General features: G+C 45.4%; 1 protein-coding gene across 1 annotated transcript in view; it reads left to right on the top strand.

Moving 5' to 3' along the window:
• The first annotated feature begins 560 nt into the window (after nt 1-560).
• Nucleotides 561-22,163, top strand: part of arhgap23a (Rho GTPase activating protein 23a) — a 34,051-nt gene continuing 12,448 nt past the window's right edge. Inside the window, exons 1-7 of the mRNA XM_030793941.1 lie at nt 561-818; nt 7,050-7,247; nt 9,773-9,797; nt 10,515-10,607; nt 11,828-11,906; nt 12,694-12,748; nt 15,910-17,746. Coding sequence (XP_030649801.1) covers nt 561-818; nt 7,050-7,247; nt 9,773-9,797; nt 10,515-10,607; nt 11,828-11,906; nt 12,694-12,748; nt 15,910-17,746 — 2,545 coding nt within the window. The remainder of the gene's footprint in view (nt 819-7,049; nt 7,248-9,772; nt 9,798-10,514; nt 10,608-11,827; nt 11,907-12,693; nt 12,749-15,909; nt 17,747-22,163) is intronic.

Below are 22,163 nucleotides of genomic sequence, written 5' to 3'. Positions count from 1 at the left end.
GCGTGTTTGTTCCGTCGGGGTGGAGAGGAGCGTGGCAGCTCAATGCGTTGAACTTTTTTGGGATTAACTCTCGGGACGCCCGACGGGGTAAGAGGCCGCGGCTTTTGGGAGAGAGGAGAATCTAGAGGACGAAAAAAAAAAGAAAAAAAGACAGACGGACAAAACCGAAGCTGAAGATGAACGGAGTTTGGAAACGAACATCTCAGTTATGATTCTGCCTTCAGCCGGGAAGGGACGTGCATCTCCAGGTTTTGGGTTTTTTTTCCTCTCCCTGTTTTTTCTTTTTTCTTTTCTTTTCTTTTCTTTTCTTTTCTTTTCTTTTCTTTTCTTTTACACTCGTCTCCCCCGACCCTGTTTTTCCTTCTTCTTCTTCTTTTTTTTTTTATTTTACCCTCATCTTCTGTGGGAACCTGACGCTCTGTGTGGATTTTCGAGCGGAATAAGTCAAACCGAAATGGGGCCGTTGTAAGACGACGGCTGCCACCTCGTATACCGACTCTTCCGTGTGTATGTGTGTATACGTGCGCGCGTGCATGAGAACGTGCGGGCGTACGCGCGCCATGTGGGCCACGAGCCGGCCGCTCGTGGGCAAGCTCGGGGCCGCGTTCCCATTGGTGGTGCCATCGCGCCAAAGCGGACTGGGTAAAGACTGGCATTTCCAGGAACCGGTGGGCATAGATTGTAGCGCCCCAGAACCGCGCTGCATATGGGTGGCTGTACTCCGCGGAGAGACCCCCACACACACCTCAAACACGACACACACACCTAACACATCGCCGCCGACTCCCGAGAGACACCCAGACAGCTCCCACCAGAGGGTAAGCCGTTTGTGTGTGTGTGTGTGTGTGTGTGTGATATGTCTGTAGTGTAAGGGGAAAAAATAGATAAGTGATTCTTTTGTAATGGCAGTGGTCTGTACGAACAGATTTGCATGTGCTTTGCATAACAGTGTGAAACGTATAGTCCAGTGATGCGGGATTTTCCATCATGTGATTAATCACTCTATTTTCCCTTAACATACTGAACTGTAATATTTATACTGACATGCGTAGTGACTGATTTGGTACGGATGGCGGTATGGGTTCAGGGCGGTACTGGTCTGATGTGGTACTGGTCCGGTGCGGTACTGGTCTGATGCAGTGCTGGTCCAGTGCGGTACTGGTCTGATGCGGTGCTGGTCCAGTGCGGTACTGGTCTGGTGCAGGGCTGCTCTGGTCCTCCTTATTTTGGCTGGTTGAGTTTAGACTTTTTTGAGTTTTTTTATCCTCAGGGTCGGGGGACCACTAATTAGTAAGCAAAGGTAGATGATTAAGGGTTTGTCAAGATGCTTTGGTGTGTGTTTGTGTTTGGGGGGGCCAGGGATGAAGTAGTTACTGGTGTCGGCATTTGGGGGGGGCGGTGACTGTGTGTGTGTATTTGTGCACACACATGTGAAGTGCTTGTTTTTGGAATATCAGAGAGAGCTCAGTGTTAGAGAATGGGGTCCAGTCACCCCCAACTCAGCACCTCTCACACCAATGCACACACACACACACAAACACACACATGCACACAGCTGGCACCAACACATACTGATCTCCAAAACATGTTACACTTAAGTTCTCGTGTTCAGTTTAGTCTGTCTGTCTGTCTGTCTGTCTGTCTGTGTGTGTGTGTGTGTGTTTGTGTGTGTTGGGGGTGGGTCGGGGTGCATTATTAATTCTGTCAGTAGACATCTGGTTTATGGTATTATGTGAATATTGTATGCGGGTATCAGAGCCAATCAGAAAGCCACATTTCTCCTGTAGTGTTTTGGGTAGAGAATCTTATCGTCTGTGCACTGAATCTGAGCAAATGTGCATGTGAGTGATAAAGCATCAGTTTAAAGGTTTCACACAGAGATCATTCACATGTCAAATGCCCACTTACTGTGTGTGGGTGTGTGTGTGCGTGCGTGTGTGCGTGCGCGTGCGTGCCTGTGTGTGTGTGTGTGTGTAAAAGGTAAAACACACACATTACTGAATCTGAGTGAATATTATGTTAAGCTGGGCTGACAGTGAGCCTTTTAAGTCGTTTTAAACTAAATCTGTTTCTCACGGGGTGGTTTTTATTCATCACTCTTCCTCAGGACAACAGTGGAAACTGATACACTTTAGTTTAGTTATGTCAGCCTCTGCTAATCTCTCTTCATTTACATGTAACATAGTTTCCTGTCTGTTTGCATATGTATCTCTTTATGTATCTCTTTGCAAAACACATGTATTTTGATCCTGAATTCTGATTGGACAGCAGGTCAACAGCCAAGTCCATCAGGATTCTTCATGAATATTGTTGTCAAAAACCTGGGTTTTTTTTTTACACATGGTTTTGACAGCTTTACTGTTCAGTTTTCAAAGGCAAACAGACAGGTGCTATAAAATGCCGGATCCTTTTGCGTAGACATGTGATTGGAGGATTTGCTGTTTCATTTGTAAAAAAAACAAACAAACAAAAAACAAACAAATAAATAAACAGAAAAAACACGGCAGATTTTTTTTTTTTTTGAGGAACTCATAACAGAATCTAGCCTGTTATCTTGCCAGGATTACCTGTCATTTTCCTTATTGCAGCTAGCCTGGGGGTACAGAGGGGGGACTGTGTCCATTACAAGCCTGCTCTGAAGCCCTCCTTCTGGGCATGAGTTTGTGCATTCCTCCCCTCCACCCTGCAGAGCTGTCCAATTGTGCTTTCTGCTTTTTTTTTCCCCCTTGGGGTTCAAACACCGTTGCTCGGGTGGAAAACCCAGTTTAACAGTTGTGAGCGGAACTGAAAGAGCAGATAAACTGGTTTATGAACACATGCACACACATACACACACACACACACACACACAAACACATACACTCACATTTGGAAACTGACTTGTTTAGTTACCATGTAAATTCCAGAAAAATGTGTAAGGGGTGCTGATAGTTTCATTTTGAGAAAGTGTGTGTGTGTGTGTTTGTTTCTTTACAGCTCTAGGTGTGTGTTAGCACAGTTCATATTTCATCTTTCATGTTGTGTGATATTTATTTGGAAAGCCAGTTTCCAAGGGAGTTTACTTAGTACCTTCATAAGGAGTGATGCCATGTCTATCAGCACACGCGCGCGTGTGTGTATGTGTATGTGTATGTGTGCGCATGCGTGTGGATGTTATAAGGGTATTGTGATATTTCTTTGGAAAGCCAGTTTCCAAGGGAGTTTAGTCCGTACCTTCATAAGGAGTGATGCTTTATCTATCAGCGCATATGCTTGTGTGCGTGTGTGTGTGTGTATGTGCATGCGTGCGGATGTTTGCACGCGTATGCTCTCGGAGGTTTCTGACAGGGATTAAACGCGTGTCAGCGCTAATAAAGCTCCACTTTTCAAATAGGATCGCCGCTCTCAGCTGTTTGGTGGGGGGGGGGGGGGTGACATTGTTTCCGTGGCGACAGACACGTGTGGAACGTGTGGAAAGGGAGTGAGGGTCAAGGGTCAAGACAGAGGGCGACTTTGCTCTGGGGGTGTGTTCAGGGTCCGATCATGCCATCCCGACAAGTGCGAATGAGACCCGACCCCTACAGAGGAGAGAAAAAACAAGGGATGAAGAGAAAAAGCGAAGGAAGACAGAGATAGAAGAGTTGATGATAGAAGAGGAGATGATGGTTTGAAAAGATTAGAGTCTTTGCTACAAGGAGTGTGAGCTAGAATAGTTTGATTCGGTCTGATTCGAGAATGCATACAACTAGAACTTTTCGAGAACTTTCCTAGAACTTCTAGAACTTTTCTCCCTTTTCTCGCTCGGCCTTAAAAGTAACCGTGAAGAGGGAAAAAGCGAAGTCAGTGAAGATGTAGTAGCCTCCAGTTCCACCTCAACCAATCCAAACTTGGTCTCCTCGTGTGTTGCGGGTACTTTGTTTTTTTGACTCATACGCTGTCCTCTTTGTAAACTGCTACATTTTTAGGTTTGGTTTATATGTCTCTGCTCCGTTGCCATGGCTCCCGTGGTTGTGGTATTCCAGGAACACACTAATGTAAACAGATGAGCCTTAGTAAAAGGTCAAAATATGTTTTGAAAACAGCGTACATAAAGTACCAAATCCCTCTCTCCATTGACAAGATGGATCTCCAACATCTGTCATCACCATTGTATGAACTGTGCACACTCATTGTTATAAACCTATGTTGGATGTTTGAACTGTGTAGAATTTACAAACTGTATGAGGAAAAATACGCAGGAGAAAGGTGAAGCTCTAGGCTTGAGATTTAAGCTTTTCATCTGAGATTTTAAAATTTTCATTTTAGTTAAACTAAAAGTTTTTTTTTCATTACTGGGCTGCCAGAGGCTCGTACACAATGTATGTATGTGCATGTGTATGTGTGTGTGTGTGTGTGTGTCTGTCAGCGAAGTCATTTGTTCTTTCATGTTCTTCCTAATCAGGACAAAATCTGTGGTTTCTCTTGTTTTTTTTTTTTTCCTTCTTAATGATTTATTGGTTGTTGGAGAGTGTTGGTTTGATATGTCATGTGTAAAAGGACACTTTGTACGGTTCCTCAAACTGAGGTCCAAGTTAGCGCCACCAAAAATTTACCCACGGAGAGAAATTTAAGCTCAGCTAATTTGCAGGGGTCTAAATGTCCTAAGAAGGAGCTACTTCAAAGAGGATGCTGGGATGGCTAACAGTAAAGTAAGGACAGGGCTACCAGGCCAGTATATTAGAGTGTGAGTGTGTGTGTGTGTGTGTGTGTGTGTGTGTGTGTGTGTTAGGGGTTAATAACAGGGTTTGGTATTCTCAGCGCCGGGAGGAACCGTGCGGTCGAAACCCAACATGTTGGAGCCTGTCCCTCTCTGAGCTCCCCTCTCTTCTCTCTCTCTCTCTCTCTCTCTCTCTCTCTCTCTTTCTCTCTGTTCCTTTGGCCCCCCTCCGTTTCGTTCTCTTTCGCTCTGTCCTATGCCTCTGAGTACGCTTTGTCTCTCTCTCTCTCTCTGTGTCTAAACATGCCCGGACTTAACTGTTTTCTCAGTGGAATTCACACATACCAGTCTCATTCACTCTTTCATTCACACACATACTCGCTTGCTCGTGTACACACACACACACACACACACACACACACACACAGCTTTATTCACCCTCTATCCCCGTGTCGCTCCCTAATCCACGGTCTTCCTATTCACTCACACACACTCTCTCTCTCTCTCTCTCTCTCTCTCTCTCTCTCTCTCTCTCTCTCTCTCTCTAACACTTTCTCACTGCTTCACACTCTCTCCAAAAGTTGCAAAGGAGTTCTAAATTTTGAAATGGAAAGAAGGATTACGTCATTCTGTACTCTCGGTGTACGGAGTTATTTTAACGAGAAAGAGAGAGAGAGAGAGAGAGAGAGAGAGCGAAAGAAAAGAGAGAATGAGGGAGAGAGAAATAGAGGCCTGAGTGAAGAAGAATGAGAACAGCATGAGATCCAGAAATAGATAGAGAGAATGAGAGACAGAAAGAGGGGGTTGCAGAGCCTGCGGTTGGCGTTAAATCTGTTGGATTATAGAGTAGGATTTCTGGTGAGTAGGAACGAAAGGATGGTGAGAAGGAAAAGGAGAACAGGAGGAGAAAGAGAAGAATGCAGGAAAAGAGCTGAGCAGCACAACTGCAGGACTTTTCCCGAGGTTTCATTCGCTGAGGACTCCTCTTCCCGTCTCCTCTTCATCCTCACTGCTACCAAGTCCTCTCCTCTCCTCTCCTCTCCTCTCCTCTCCTCTCTTCTCCTCTCTTCTCTTCTCTTCTCTTCTCTTCTCTTCTCCTCTCCTCTCCTCTCCTCTCCTCTCCTCTCTTCTCTTCTCTTCTCTTCTCCTCACCTCCTCTAGCCTCTCCTCTCCTAATTCACCGAAAAAAGAAAAAAAAAAATCAAATTTATGCCACACCGCATTTTCTGCCCCAGGAAGCCATTCGATGTTGTCGTGTGGGCGACACACCCTGCAAAGTCACCACTTCGTGGATGACTGACAGGAAATAACCCATGTTGCACTCACCTTTACCCAACCCTACACGCCAACCGACAAAATAGAAAACACGTCGCTAATACTGGGAGTGTACGTCGCTGTTTTTCCGGAGTGTCATCGGCCTCGCCAGGCCGGAGAACATTCCTCGGATGCATCCTTGCTGATTCACTGGGAATCTGCCAAACTGCCAGTTTCTTCCTTTAAGCCTTAGCGGTGAGAATTCCGACTCAAGCCCGACGTCTAGAAGAGAATGATCTGCCAAGTGTTTGCCCCCCCCCCATTCTTCTTCTCTGCACTCCACAAATTATAGTGGTGTTTGGTCAGGTGGTCTCATTTGACTGACAGATGTGGGACAGTTGGGAGGGGGGGGGGGGGGGGGGGGGGTTTGGGGCGTTGTTAAAAACAGTGTGGTGTCATTTCTCCTGTGTGCGCGTTGGGGGATTTTCTCTCCCACGCGCCGAAATGTATCGTTTCCCGGACAAACAAAAACCACAGGGCGGATCCTCTCTAACTGATGTGATGAAGTTGTAGCAATTAAAAACGAATGCTTTAAAACTTTCGCGTCACCCTTTAGCTCTGGAACGTTCTTTATTTTAATCCTAAAAATAGTGCCTTGAGATCCATTTTCCCACAAACGCTGGGGGTTAAACCAGTGATGGTGCTTACTGGGTTGACGTCGGCGTTCTCCAGTGTCCTTTGCCATTTGGGAACTCTTTGTTTTCCAGTTACTGTGTCTTGGCTGGTCATTGTCTTCTTTGAAATGGTCAAATGGTTATGGTCAAGTAATCATGGGAAATTTGCTATGGTTTCTCTCGACCCTCAAACCCTGGAGAAACATCAGCCTTGTCTGCTTCTGCATCTGAAAGTTTAGCCAATTTTAACTGAACTGCACTGATCTACAATGTCTGAAATTCCTATAACGTATGAAAAACCTTAGGTAGTCGGGTCTCTCGGACATGCTGTGGGATTTTACAAGTTGGTTCTGGGTTCTCCGTAGCATGTCCAAGACCTAAGAGGTTCTAGTATGAGAGGATCTTTGGTCTAACTGGACTCTGTTTTTTTTTTTTTTCCCCCAAAGGCAAAAGGACGGAGAGATGGGATCTCATCCTCCAGTGAGAACCCACGGCCTGTCGTGGGGGGCGGGGCAGACAGAATGGGCATGTCCTGGCAAGGCCCACGTACGCTGGTGCTCCACAAGAACTCCCAAGGCTTCGGCTTCACGCTGCGCCACTTCATCGTCTACCCTCCGGAATCCGCCCTGCACACCAGCCTTAAGGTGGGTATCCATGGCAACGAGGCCACCAATCACAGTCAAGAGTCGCCTCTCCACCCCCCCACCCCCCCCCCAAACAACCTGAACACCAACAGCCAACCATAACTCACAGCCCATCAAGCAGCGTTCAACAGCAATCAACAAAACAAGGCATTCCACAGACGTAAAACACTAAAAACAATCAGACGCAGCACAAATAAGAGTTATAATGCAGACCCAGTCAGGGGGCTTGGGCTAAAAAATTACCACCAGTTAGCAAGAGAAATCATTCAATTTCAATACACAATCGAGGGCATCTACCAAATAAAATGTCAGAGGAGAAAGACAGATGTGGTAGCCCCGTAGTTGTAAAACCAGACATGAAAAATCATTACTTTCCACAAGGAACCAATAAAAAAAAAAAACAGATGATGAAACAAAGAAACAATGTTGGACGTGAAAAACAGAATGGTTCTCCATGACATCCAAAAACCTCTACCAGGGAGAACCCATAAGCAACGATGAGGAAGGGAGAGGAGCGGAGGAGAAAGAATAGAGAGAGAGAGGGAAATGAAATGATAGAAGGACGCAGATGAAAATTCTGTCGAGTGACTCATACTAGATTGGTGATGAAAGGTGAAGGAAAAATGCCGACAAAGAGATTAGGAGAAAAGTTATGCACTGAGAGAGAAAGTATGAGGGAGAGTGAAAGAGAGAGAGTGAGAGAGAGAGAAAGAGAGAGAGAGGGAGAGAGAGAGAGAGAGAGAGAGAGAGAGAGAGAGAGAGAGCGCCTCCAGATTAAATTGGTGTGTGACTGTGATGATGATAATGCAGAACATGATACAGCTGCATTTGAAGATTAAAAAAAAAAAGAAAAAAAGAAAATAACTTGTCCCTTGATAACAAGATCTGTGGGCCTGTGGATTCTTCTCGGAGCGCACTGGCGTCAGAGTGTCATCCTCTGGTCAGGGTATAGATAGACAGGGCTGCGGATGCTGCAGTTGTTGTGTGTGTCTGTTTGTGTGTGTGTGTGTGTGTGTGTGTGTGTGTGTGTGTGTGTGTGTGTGTGAAACAAAGCTCTATTATCATTGCGTCGTATTCGTCCCAGTCATAGCAGCTGTGTCCCACTGGCCCGGTCAAAAGCCCTCTGTTAACATTGACTGGTACCACACACACACACACACACAGAGCCGGGCTGTACCAGGACCACCCAGAACAATGAGTGGAACTCCACTCTGTTCTTTTCAGTGTCCGCGGGCCACATGGAGCAGAAATGTCACCCCACGTCTTAAAGGGGCTGGTTCAGTTGGAACATCCTTAATGAGAGTGTGACTTATAGCATTACTGTGGAAATCAACTGTGGACTTAAAGGAGATATGAATTTTGAAGATGGATGGATAGATGGATGGATAGATGGATGGATGGATGAAGAGATGAAGAGGGAGGTAGTATAAGAGTTGTATGAGAAATATCTGTTTTGTAAAGATGAGGCGTATTCTTGAAAAGAAAGAAGGAAAGAAAGACAGATAAAGGGGGAGATGTAAAGGAATGGTTACGGCCCCGTTATCACGGCCCCGTTATCACCTCCTCTCTCTCCTCTTCTTACCTCCTCTCTCTCCTGTTCTTACCTCCTCATCTCCCTCTTCCACATTCAGGCAGTATGAGGTCATTTGGGGCTCAGCCTGGTACAGTGATGATACAAAGTTTCTTTCTCTCCCTGTCTCTCTCTCTGTGTCTCTTTGTCTCTCTCTCTGTCCCTGTCTCTCTCTCTGTGTCTCTTTGTCTGTCTCTCTCTCTCTCTCTCTCTCTCTCTCGCTCTCTCTGTCCCTGTCTCTCTCTCTGTGGGGTTGTAAAGCTCTTGTATTGTGTGAGGAATGAGCCTTGTCAGCTCAGCCCTAAACCCCACACCACTCACCCCAAATTGCCTGATCAGCGCAGTGTGTGTGTGAGTGCGTGTGTTTGTGTGTGTGTGTGTGTGAGAGAGAGAGAGAGAGAGGGAGACTGAAAGAGGCTGTTTACTGTTTTCTTGTGTTTGTCCAGTCTGAACTTAATTGTAGATCACACTGCCTTTAATAAGGATATAGAACCCATTGTCTGTACAGCATCCAAACAACACATACAGACATCCTTTTACTGACCACATGTGATTTTGTATCTATGAGTGCACTAGTCCACACAACTAAATCATCCCTCAATGGCTTGTCTGCAGCTGAGCGTTTTCTCTTGCTCAGTGCTGCACCCTAGTGTTGGAATGGAGCATGTACACTGCCCCTCCACTCCTCCATAAATAATTTACCCAAAACCTAAACATCAAAACTGTTCAGGATCTTTGAAACTGCCTCATGTGCAGTCATATGAATTTGAATTCACATCATGGATTCACGGATTGCGTGGATAGTCAGTCACATAGGTGATTTGTGTAGATAATTATATGTATCGTTTTCATTCAGAATTCATAAGTATTTCTTTCCAAATGTTTACTGTATTTGCATATGCATGGGCTTGTTTTATTCAGCTTCTTGTTTTTGTTCCTTTTCGTTTTTTTGCAGGATGAGGAGAACGGAAATGGAAAAGGTGGGTTTCTTTTTTCTCTCTGTCTCTCTCTCTCTCTCTCTCTCTCTCTCCCTCTCTCTCTCTCTCTCTCCCTCTCTCTCTCTCTCTCACTTTCTTGAGTGGATACTGTAACTTTGTAGACATAACAGCTGAACTGGCCCAGGAGTCATGGAAACTTAGCAACATCAACTTGATCATTGCTCCCCCTGCAGGAGACAAAACTGCACTACAGGCATATTTAGACAATCTGCATGTCTGGGGACCTTTTCCATAAACATTACCACACGTTATGTACACAAAAACACATGCACCGTATGTGTATAATCCAGGCTTAGTCAAACTGTATGGCTGACAATGCGCACAAGTGGTAATGTCAGCCGAACAAACTGATCACAGATCAGTTTTTTTATTCTGTTCATTTGACCGCCTCAACCTGTTTGGTGACCTATACATGCTTTTTATCTTCCTTGTAATCTTAATACCTGTTTGTGTCTGTGTGTGTGTGTGTACGCGCGCGTGCGCGTGTGTGTGTGTGTATGAGAGCACACTGAACATTATTTGTTTAACAAACACAGTAACATAGATGGGCCAGATGTCTGTATCATTGGTGTTTACTTTGCTTTTCACTCTTTCTCCAGTCCCCATTGTCCATCGTCTCCTCTCATTATGTGCTGGGATTTGTGTCAGAGTTTTCTTGGTAACACTGTGTGTGTGTGTGTGTGTGTGTGTGTGTTGTAGGTCTCCAGCGGAGTCGTTTAGAGCCAATGGACACCATCTTCGTGAAGAATGTGAGGGAGAAGGGTCCTGCCCATCAAGCTGGCCTGTGTACAGGTAAAAGGAAGTGTGTGTGTATGTGTGTGTGTGTGTGTGTGTGTGTGTGTGTGTGTGTGAGTGAGTGAGTGAGTGAGAGAGAGAGAGAGTGCGCACGTGCGTGTGTGTGTGTGAGTGAGTGAGAGAGAGAGAGTGCGCGCGCGCGTGCATGTGTGTGTGTTTTTTGTATGCCAGTTACCAATTTTCCTTGTAGTTGTCTTTAAATGGTTTACCCTGGAAATAACCTAGAACCGCATGTGATACTAAGAGTTATAGCTAAGATACTAAGATACTAATAGCAAACAGATGACATCAGTCAAACACAGATAGCTGACAGGTGGAGGGAGAGAAAGAGAAAGAGAGAGGGGGGGGGGAACAGAGAGAGAGAGCAGGCTTCGTGTATTTTCAGTGATTCAGCATGAACACATCCTCAACCGACTTTTACACGTCACCTCACCTTTACATATTTATATAGCAGCAGTCCCACACACACACACACACACACACACACACACACACGCATAGCAACAAACATCAACATACAGATGCATTCTGCACATCTATTGTCAGACTGTTGTGATAACAGTGTTCTTTTTTTGACATTTCCTTTAATACCTTAAGTCGTTTTTTGCAATCCACTTCACTGTCAACGTGCTACAGCACGTAGGGCTGTATTCTCTCTCTCTCTCTCTCTCTCTCTCTCTTTCTCTGTGTGTGTGTGTGTGTGTGAGTGAGTGCATATGTTTATATGTGTGTCTTTAAGCCTGTGTGTGTGTGTGTGTGTGTGTGTGCACGTGTGGCTTTGCTCTCCTGTTCTGACTTGCTGGCTGTATTCAGCACCAACATATTTCTGTCCTTTGCTAAAGTAATATACACACACACATAGTACACACAACTCAGGCTCTGCCCATCACTATTAACATATCTAATAAATGTCATCAAGTTTTTTTCTGTTGAAATCCTCAAAACTGATTGGTTAAGAGGTAACCCCAGTTTGTTAATATCCAACTGCGGTCTCCTCTTTTAGATTAGAGTTTCGAATGTTGCTTAAATAACATTACAATTACAAAAACATTACAGCATTATCCTTATGACACCATGGAACTATAATGAATTCTTTGACAAATTCTTTATTATGTAGTGTATTTTGAGATTTTTGTTATAATTCTATCTATGTACAGTCTTGTGTGCCAAAATAAGCGGACTGTGTGTGTGTGTGTGTGTGTGTGTGTGTGTGTCAGGCGACCGACTGGTGAAGGTAAACGGAGAGAGCGTGTTAGGGAAGACATACTCCCAGGTGATCGCACTCATTCAGAACAGGTGAGTTCACACCTCACTCTCACAGTCACAACAAACACCTATCGCACCTGAACCGGTATATGTCAGACGTCACCATACACTCATATCTTACAAAATCTGTACTATTTCCATATTCCTATGTTTATACATGACATTATGACAACATATTCCTATGTTTATAGATGACGCTATGACAACATTTACACAACCATGTGACAGTATAAATACTTGATTACTAGAATTCTCCTGATTGTATAATTGTAAAAAAACCCCAAAAAACTGTCATACCTGAACGCGTAAACAGTGTAGCCTGAACGCGTAAACAGTTTAGCCCAAAGCTCGAACGCAGAGTGTGAAGATACAAAATGAGCCCACGACCTGCAATGTCTGTATTTAACTTCAGTTCTGACACAACAGCCTAAAGGCTGCACACAGCTTCTAGGAATGTGTGTGTGTGTGTGTGTGTGTGTGTGTATGTGTGTGTGTGTGTGTGCGCATGGCAGTCAGTGTCAACAGTGACCTCAGAGTGAAGGTTGCGTTTGAGTTTAGCCCAGACCAAAACAACATCGGCTGCTTGACGTGAAACACAGCGAACGACCTCGACGTGACAGAGACAAACCCCGTTTCCCATGAAAAAAAAACAGACACGGCCTCTCATTGGCCGGTTTACGACCAATGCAGATTTTCAAATGTAACTGTAAATATACTCACCTCGTTCTTAACTGGTTGGTATTTTGGTTTTCAATTGTGTCTGCTCTCTCGCTGCTTTGCGCGCTCTCTCTCTCTCTCTCTCTCTCTCTCTCTGTAGTGAAAGTGTGTTGGAGCTTTCTATAATGCCAAAGGATGAGGACGTGCTGCAGCTGGTAAGTGTGTTAGCTGGTTAAAGTAGGAACATCTCTGCCACACCTTGCCCTTCAAATACACACACGCACACACACACACACACACACACACAGATTTGGGTTATATAATTTCGATAACAGGAGATGGAGGGAAATATACTCTTGCTCATACACAGACAAACGACTGAATTGTAGTTTAGTCAGACACCAGAACGCTGGTATGATCAGTGTCAGTGATTTCTCAATGAGTGTGTGGTTTCTTACAGTAGCCACATTGACTGATGTAAAGAGTCATACTTCTGATGAATATTTAGGTGCAGATACACGCACAAACACACAAGCACAGGCACACACACACACGCGCGCGCACACACACACACACGCGCGCACACACACGCGCACACACACACACACACGCACACACACACACACGCACACACACACGCACACACACCCACATATTTGCTTGCTCAAATTCCCACACACATATTTTCTTCAGTCCACAAATTGTTCACATGATCAGACATGCAATGCAGGAGCACTCACAAACACACACACACACACACACACACACACACACACACACACATACTCTTTAGGAACCCCAAACCTGGATACTCACACTATACACACACACACACACACACACAGACAACACGATCTTTAGGAGCCCCAAACCTGGATACTCTCTCTACACACACACACAGGTCTGCTCACACTCTGGAACCTCTCTCCCACGTTTCCCAATCCGACCCCCATCTCTGTCTTTTTTATTTCTGTCTCTCTCTCTTTTTATTTCTGTTTTCTCTCTCTCTCTCTTTCTCTCTCTGTCTTTCTCAGTGTCTCTCTTTCTTTCTCTTTTTCATTCTCTCTTTCTTTCTCTCAGTTCAGCACACCCCTCCTTACACCCGCATCAACTGCATTCCAAGGATGACATCATCAGTGATGTGGCCCCTCCCACTCTGCCACTGGTTACCACTGGTTAGACAGAAGTGTAGAGAAAGAGAGAGAGAGAGGAGGGAGTTTGTGAGAGAAAGGTTGGGCTGGTCTCTAAACACCATACCGAGTAAGGAGAACACAGAGACAGACGGATAAAAAGATAGAAACGATAGAGTGAAAGAAACACGTAAAGAAATATTTAAAAAAAAAAAAAAAAACATGACAGAGCTGCCTGACATTGCCTAGAATGTGCGGTGACTGAGATGGAAAAAAGAGAAAAAGAAGGAAAGAAAGAAAGAGTGAAAATCTGAGCGAACACCAGACGGAGAGAGAGAGGTGATCAGCTGGATAGAACGAGAGGAGAAGTAAGTGAGAGAGAGAGAGAGAGAAGAGCTTTGGGGAATGTTGTATTCCCTCTGTGAATTTCCGTTCTCTGTGTTTACACCCGTGGCTATGAGACAAACTCAGAGAGAGACACAGAAAGAGAGAGAGAGAGAGAGAGAGGAATTGGTACATTTGTGTATCTGTGTGCCTGGTGGGTTGAGTGTGTGTGTGTGTGTGTGTGTGTGTGTGTGTGTATGAGACTATACAGGCTGTGGAACTGCATACTATAATGTATTAGTTTTAGTCTTACGGTGCTCCTGGTGTTATGAAATGCCTGTGTTGAAATGGCCAATGTTTTCGACGTCGTTTTTCACAGCCCTGTACGCTGGATACGGCGAATGTGTTTTCAGGTTTGTAGATGTCACCGCTTCGCTGGTTTCTGTTAGTGCAAATGGTCAGTTCAATAGTGTCCCTGGAGGTATTTTCTGTGGTTTCCATAGAGGACGTGCAATTTGTCGAACCATTAGTGGTTTTCTGGACTCAAGGCTCGATGTAGCAATTAGCTCGTCGATATAAATGAAAGTTCTGTTGCTGTTTTTCCCAATTAGTTTGGTTTTCCCATGACTGTTTCTTGTTCTTTTTATCTGTTTGTGTGTGTGTGTGTGTGTGTGTGTGTGTGTGTGTGTGTGTGTGTGTATGTGTGTGTGTGTGTGTGTTGGCGGATTGTTCATTTGGTGTCTTCTGTGATGTTCTGTATGTGCTTGTTGCTGATACAGCTCTTATGCTAAAGGTGTTTTTTATAGTGTTGTGTTGTTTCACAGAATATTACCATTTGTGAATTTTTATCATTTCTAGATTAAGGTGGGCTGCTGTTGTGTTTTTTTTTTCACTTTGGTTATGTGAAGAAGTGTAGTTCAGGTGTTTGTCTTTGTATATTCATCTGTAAATTATATGTTGTACCTAACAGATACTCAGAAATCCTACATATGTCTTTCTGCAGTATTAATATAGCAATCGCTGCCTTTGTTCTGTCTTAAGAAAAATTCATTTTTAAACGTTTTTTTGTCTCTTATGCTAACTCCAAGAATGGTTACATTCCATCAAATGACAAGATATGTAGCATATTAGTAAAGATGAACGGTTGAAAAATGTCAAATATCTGTCATTTTGATTGAAATGTCACATGGTCAGCTTGAGACACTGTTTCCTTATGATCTCGGTTTTGTTCTCAGGTTGTTGTTGTTGAGCTGTGTATTTTTTTCTTTACTCTCCTTTTGTTGAGCCTCCTCTGTGAAATTTATTGTAGTTGTCTTCTGCTGGAAGAGGTCTGTTGCTTAATAATACTGTAGGAACACATTTTATTAATTTGTTGTTACTTTAGCTGTTCAGAGCTCTACTTGCTAGCTAGCAAGAAAGGTCAGCATCTATCTATCTATCTATCTATCTATCTATCTATCTATCTATCTATCTATCTATCTATCTATCTATCTATCTATCTATCTATCTAAGCTCTGTGGAATCCATTGTATGAAAATTAGCATGACTCTCATGTTTTTGTTGTAACTGAGGGGTTTGTGTTTGGCAGCGTTAGTCATGAGTTCTTGTGTTAATGAGGTCACCTTTGAGGGCTAGTCCGGTCTTTAGGGAGTGAAAGACAGAGTCTGTATTTTTGTTTTTTTTTTCTGTACTCAGGTGGATAAGAACACGCTGTCTGAATGGACAAATGTGTTTTAGACTGTGCCCATTGTGGTTTTAGATAGTTAAATGTGCAAAATAACGTAGGAACCGGCAATATGTGGAAACCCTCTTTAAGATTTTCACCACTGACCAGCATTCCTCGCTGACTGTCTCTGCAAAATGTGATTACACTGGACGAACCAATCACTGATTCTTCTCCTTACCTGGTTTCTTTCTCCCAGGCTTACTCACAGGATGCCTACCTAAGAGGGAACCAACCGTACTCCGGAGGGGCTCAGAATATTCCGGCACCTCCACCTCTCTGCTACCCGCCACGGTCCAAATCCCAGCCTCCTGCAGGCCACGCCCCTAGCCAAGTCCGCTCGCCGACCCACATGGGACAGAACCAACTGGACAACTGGAGCCACTGGCCCGGCTCGTCCTCCTCCGGCCCTTCCCCCCCACTTGACAACCGGACTGTCGCCGCCACCAACGCCAGCTGGGCGGCCGAGGAGCATGGCTGTGACCCGGGGGGTGTAGGCCACAGTAGCCCTGCGCACCGCACGGAGGAGATCCAGTACGGGATGACTGAGAGGGCTCAGCAGCAGGCGATGGGACAGACGCGAGGACGATCTTACTCATCATCCTCTTCCTCGGGAGGGGTGCTTAGCAGTCCCATGCACCACTACGTCAACCATAACGTCGGTCATGGTAACGTGGCCAACCGAAAAGGCAGCCCGCCATGGGCCAGCCCACCCCAGCCGACACCCACCCCCCCATCCAGCCGTAGTGAAATTTGCCAACAGGCGCTCACCGAGTGGTACTATAGTCAGGTGCCCGAACGAGAACGTGAACGAGAACGTGAACGAGAACGTGAACGGGAACGTTCGAGCAGACGCTCCATGCATCCGCGGCACCGCAGTTTCTCACAGGACCGACTCGGGGAACTGGTAAGGGGAAGGCACGCCCAACGAACGGGCGGCTGGCCCCACAGTGCCTCTCAAGACACGCTGCTGGTACTGCAACAGGCTGGGTCTGGACAATACGCCGAGCCTTACTGGAGTCAGAGCAACTGGCATGATGAATACACATGCTATGGGCCGCACCTGTCTGTGTCCGGCCAAGGCTACGGCCGCGCCCGGTCGGAGAGCCTGCTGGTCAGCCGCCACGAACGCTCCGGCCGTTCACTGGAGACTCTGGACCGGACAGGAGGGGTTCTCTCCCCCCACCTGGAGAGATCAGCCTGGCTCCAGCAACAGGTTCCTTCCAGGACTGAGGTGTATCAGAGGCAGGGCGGCCATTTTGGCTCTGGCCACGCCCTGTCTGGAGGCCGACACACGCCGTCACACCACTTGCACCAACAACAACAAAAGCATCAACATGAACAGCAACATGTAACACCACACCACACACCTCAGCACACACACCAACAGACCCCCCAACACCAACACCAACACGCTACACAGCCCCCTCAGTCACAACAAGCAGCCCCTCAGACGCGACGTCTGACGCAAGGGCAGAACGTGGAGGATCAGACGATGGGTTACCGTAGTTACAGCCCGTCTTTCTACAGGAAGACCGGTCGCATTATGCAGCAGGCCCACTCCTTTAGGGACCCTTCCTACACGGGGCCACACCTCAACTGGACCCCTACTCCCAAAACCAGCCCTCCTGAGGGGCTTCCTCCACCTGCTCCTTCCCCACAACCTGCTACAAATGCCCCCCCTACCGCCGCCCCCACCGAGGGGCAGGACAGAGGGTACCGACCCACCAATCACGAGAGAGTGGGGGCAGAGGAAGAGGCGGGAGCAGAACCCCCGTCCAATCAGACACAGGAGGTGGTGCTCAGGCAGAAACCGCCCACTGGGCGACGGGCGGGCCACCTCCACAGACTGCCACACTACGGCCTCGACCCAGACGCCGGCGACATCGCCCTGTTCGCCCCTGACCCCGCTGACTCACAATCCCAAGGCGACGCCCCGCCCCCGGCCTCGGGCCCCGCCCCACATCGCCGTGCCAACGGGAATCTGCCGGCGCTGTCCGTGGAGGACGACTCTCTGGCGTCCATCCCCTTCATCGGTGAGCTGTTTCTCCTCCTCCTCCTCCTCCTCCTTCTTGTTATTTTGTCTTTTTCTCGATTGATACGTCATCCTGCTCTTTCTCCTCTACTTTGTCCCTTCGCCTTACGCTCCCGTCTTCTTTTATTTATTCAGTCCTGGTTCTAACTTTAACTTCTTTTTTTTTGTGCGTGTGTTTTTGTCACAATCGTTCATCTTCATTTCGTCACGTCCTGACCAGTCCTCTCTCTCAGCCCTCTCCGAGGCTGGAGAGTTTGTATAAAATGTGGAGTGAATATGTTTTCGAGTGTTTTGTCTTTAAGCAGTATGTCTTTAAGCGCGAGGTGAAATGTGAAAATTGTACTCAGTTCTCATGTTTCTCATTGACAGACAACTCCAGTTATTTTATCCCGACGACATTTCTCTGTCATTTTCTTTATTTTATTGCTTGTTTGATGTGACCTGTCTGTATACATATACAATCCAGATCAATTTAGTTTTACCGTTTAGAGTAGGGTTCTGTATTTTTTGTTATTAATATTTCTGATAAACACTACTTCAGATTATTTTAGACACACACACACACACACACATTCTCAGCCATCCAGTGAGGTTATGCTAACAGGAAAGCTGATGAAGTGCCCAACAGACACTGCTAAAATAGAATGAGTGGGGAAAGTTGGAATAACGCCTTCAATCATAATAGAACAACAGAAGGAAAGGTCTTACTCTTCATTTCCTCTGTCTGGTGTACCAGACTGTCTGTGAGTGTGTGTGTGTCTGTGTATGTACATGTGTGTGTGTATGTCTGTGTGTGTCTATGCGTGTATGTGTGTCTTTGTGTGTGTGTTTGTGTGTGTGTCTGTGTGTGTTTTCAGATTTATATTAGGTAATATAGGTATCTCCCACGGTGGTGCAGACAGCATTAGTTGTCTGTGGTTGAATCAGATTTACCGGACTTCATCTGGCCTTCCTACGTCACCTCCTCCTCCTCCACCTCCTCTTTCCTTCTTATCCAGGCGTCTCATCCTGCCCTTTACAGGAAATTAGGAAGTCTTCACATACTCGATCTCTTGCCCAGGGTTGAGTGCGTGAGGGTTTTTCTGGTTGGTGGGGGGGGGGGGGGGGTAGACGGAGACTGATAGTTTTCAGAGCATGATAAAATACTGATTTGTCTAAAGAGCAAGGTATGTAGAGAATTCTGTTTGCCAGGTATGAATATATGTGTGTGTGTGTGTGTGATTATGTGAGATTTGTCTGTGTGTGCGTGTGTGTGTGTGTGTGGTAGCGGTAGCGTGTTGCTTCTCGGGCTAACGGTAATCGTGTCTCGGCTTGCTGGCCTGTACCGGAGAAGAGCGGGAGAAAAATGAGATTTCGAAACAAAATGGCCGACCACGTGCCAGACGCTGAAAACAAACGATTAGCAAAGTTAAAAGGAGCAGAGACAGGCACACGGACGTCCTCACAAAACATCTCAGTCAGTCAAGCTCAACTCAATGAGACATCACGTCTGTCTAAAAAAAGTTTAATTTTAATTTAACAGAATTGAACTGCCGTAAAGTTTAGGGGATTTCCAGTCAGTTAGTCAGACTTTTTTGTCTGAGGTACACTTTTAAGGTATTTGTTCTGCTGTTTTTACACAGTCAGTAGAGGATTTAATGGTATTTATGTCAGTGTCTTTCCAGTTTGACCTATTGGTTGTCTGGTTTTTTGGGGGGTTTTTTTGTTTGTTTTTTCAAGTTGCAGAACTAGTTATTTCCTCAGTTGCATGGAGCTGCTCCTGTTGTATTGTTACATCAAACGTGAGGCATCTGCTGCTTTGCATAAACCACGCCTTGCTCCACCCATTTTCAGCCACCATGAATGCTATTTTCACCCACAGAAAAAACACACAGGGTTAATACAGGTTCGCTGTACAGTCACAGAGAGGGCTGCACTGATTTGAATTTGTGTGTGTGTGTGTGTGTGTGTGCACATGTGTGCCAGAAGGCCTATTCAAATCAGTACATTCAAACTATCAAAGAGGTAATGAAAGATTGATTTGAGTGATTTTACAGATTAAAAACAGGGAAAAAGAAATAAGGGAACAGAAACCAGGAGCGAGAATGACACTGAAAAGGAAAGTCCAAAAAACATATTAGCAAATCCAGCAACGACATACAGAAGTGGCCTGTATCGGCAAAGCAACGTCTATAGCTAACTAACTGACACTCAGTGTTCATGAGCACAAGCTGAGGCATGTTTGAATTACAGAAGACAAAACAAGACCAGCTACCTCTCTCTCTCTTTCTTTCTTTCTTTCTTTCTCTTTTCCTCTCTCTCTCTCTCTCTCTCTCTCTCTCTCTTTCTCGTTCTTGCTCTGCACTAAGCATTTTTTGAGACAGAATTTATTAACTTCTCGAGTTGTTTGCCGTTTGTGAATGTCAGAGGCATTTTGAGGACGTCATGGAGAATAAATAACATGTGCCTTTTTTTTTTACGGTATTCTCCTGTGGCCTTGGCAGGGAGATGTCTTTTATCGAGTTATGACGTTAGACGAACTTCTCTTCGTCTTCAGGACAATCTCTCTTGTGAAACTTTCGAAATTCTGGTCATGTTTTTTTTTTTTTCTGTTAGTTCAGTTTCATGGTTCTACACTAAGGATGACTGAACATCAGCTTTCGATAGTGGTGTACATCTGCAACTGTATGGTTTGAATAGTAATTAAGTTTAAAGAAGGTTTATGGTTTGGGAGTGAATATGTGAATAACAAAGGCCCTCAGAATGAAAATATGAATATAAATGCAGAGTGATTAATGAACAAACGAATGTATAGGTGATTGGAAAGGGTACATATGATAGGAAAATGAACAAATTGATAAAAGGCAGTCCAAATATGAACATATGAGGTCCGATTTGGGACCTCTAAGGTGTGTAGAGCGTGTGTATGTTTGTATAGAGGTGTGTGAATGAATGGATTTATGTGCAGGGCTTGGAAAGTTGACATATGACCACAGATAACTGTTAGCATGGACTTCCTAACGTGTAGCAACTGGGAAAGGACGAAGGTTTTTTTTAACTCTTCCACACGGCGCTCTCTCCTGCAGGACAGTGAGAGGGACAGAGGAAACTGTCCTGTTTCGGTTACGACTGACTGTTGCTGTTGCTAGTCCCAAAACATCCCCTCAGAGACGCCTTATTTTCACTCGCTGTCAACGGAATTAATGTTGACTGAGATATTTTATATCGTATGATGAAGAGTACTCAGACAACGTGTAGTGCAAGTGTATCGTTTGTGTGTTATGGTTTTGGTGTAATTTATTTGTGTTTTGTAGGAATGGATGTTTCTGGAAGGGAAAGCGATGGTATGTGATAGTATGGGAGTAGAGAGGGTTAGACCGTCATAGGCTTGGATTGCCCCTTGGGGGGCCTGAAAATCGAGGATGGGTGTTTAGCACAGTTTTTGTGGTGGTGGGTGAAGGATGCGCACGCACGCACACACACACACACACACACACACACACACACACACACACACACACAAAATCAGACACAATCAGCACACTCAGCTCTCTCTGCCTTCAATGTGGCCATTGTGTCACGCAGTGAAAGAGGAGGAAGGGGGGTTCTTCACTTCACACACACACACACACACACACACACACACACACACAGAGAACAGTAGGATTGAGACAGTGCCCTACAACATGCCTTTCCTTCTTTTTTCTCTCTCTCTCTCTCTCTCTTTTCATCTCATTCTTTCCTGTCTTCTCTCAGTCTTTCTCCACAGTGTCCCATTCAGCAGGAGAGACTGTGAATTCTATTATATGTCCAGAAGACAATCTAAAGCCAAACAGAATTATTGTGAAAACTGAATCATTTTCATATTCAAATGAGGAACGACATCACTCGCAGACATTAGTTTCATTCATGTCTTATTTGAAGTAAGCTGAGAATATTTGGGGATGTTTTGTTTGAAACGCTTGACTGCAGCATGCTGTGGTCTGTCACAGACGCTTTCTCGAATAGTAACAATCACGCATCGCGGTCTTGGAGATCATGGGGGATCTAGGTGCCTTTTCTTTTGAGTAAACACGAAAGTGCCTGAAGTCGAGGCTTTGTGTAAACAGTTTTGACTTTCTCGCTCTTTAAGAACTTTTCTTTTCAGTTTCATGACCATGTTATGCGACTGTAAAAACTGGGTCTTGTCAGTTCAGAGTGGTGTGTGTGAGCGTGTGTGTGTGTGTGTGTGTGCGTGTGTGTGTGAGTGTATGTGTGTGTTTAATGTGTGTGTGTGTGTGCGTGTGCGTGAGCGTGTGTGTGTGTGTCTGTGTGTGTGTGCGTGTGTGTGAGCGTGTGTGTGTGTGCATGTGCGTGTGTGTGTGAGTGTATGTGTGTGTGTGTGTGTGTGTGTGTGTGTGTGTGTGTGTGTGTGGCTGTCGTTGTTGGGAAATGACTTG

The sequence above is a fragment of the Chanos chanos genome, chromosome 16 (assembly GCF_902362185.1).
Source record: "Chanos chanos chromosome 16, fChaCha1.1, whole genome shotgun sequence".
Classification (NCBI taxonomy): domain Eukaryota; kingdom Metazoa; phylum Chordata; class Actinopteri; order Gonorynchiformes; family Chanidae; genus Chanos; species Chanos chanos.
Note: the sequence above shows the minus strand (reverse complement) of the source record. Positions and strands in the feature narration are given on the sequence as shown.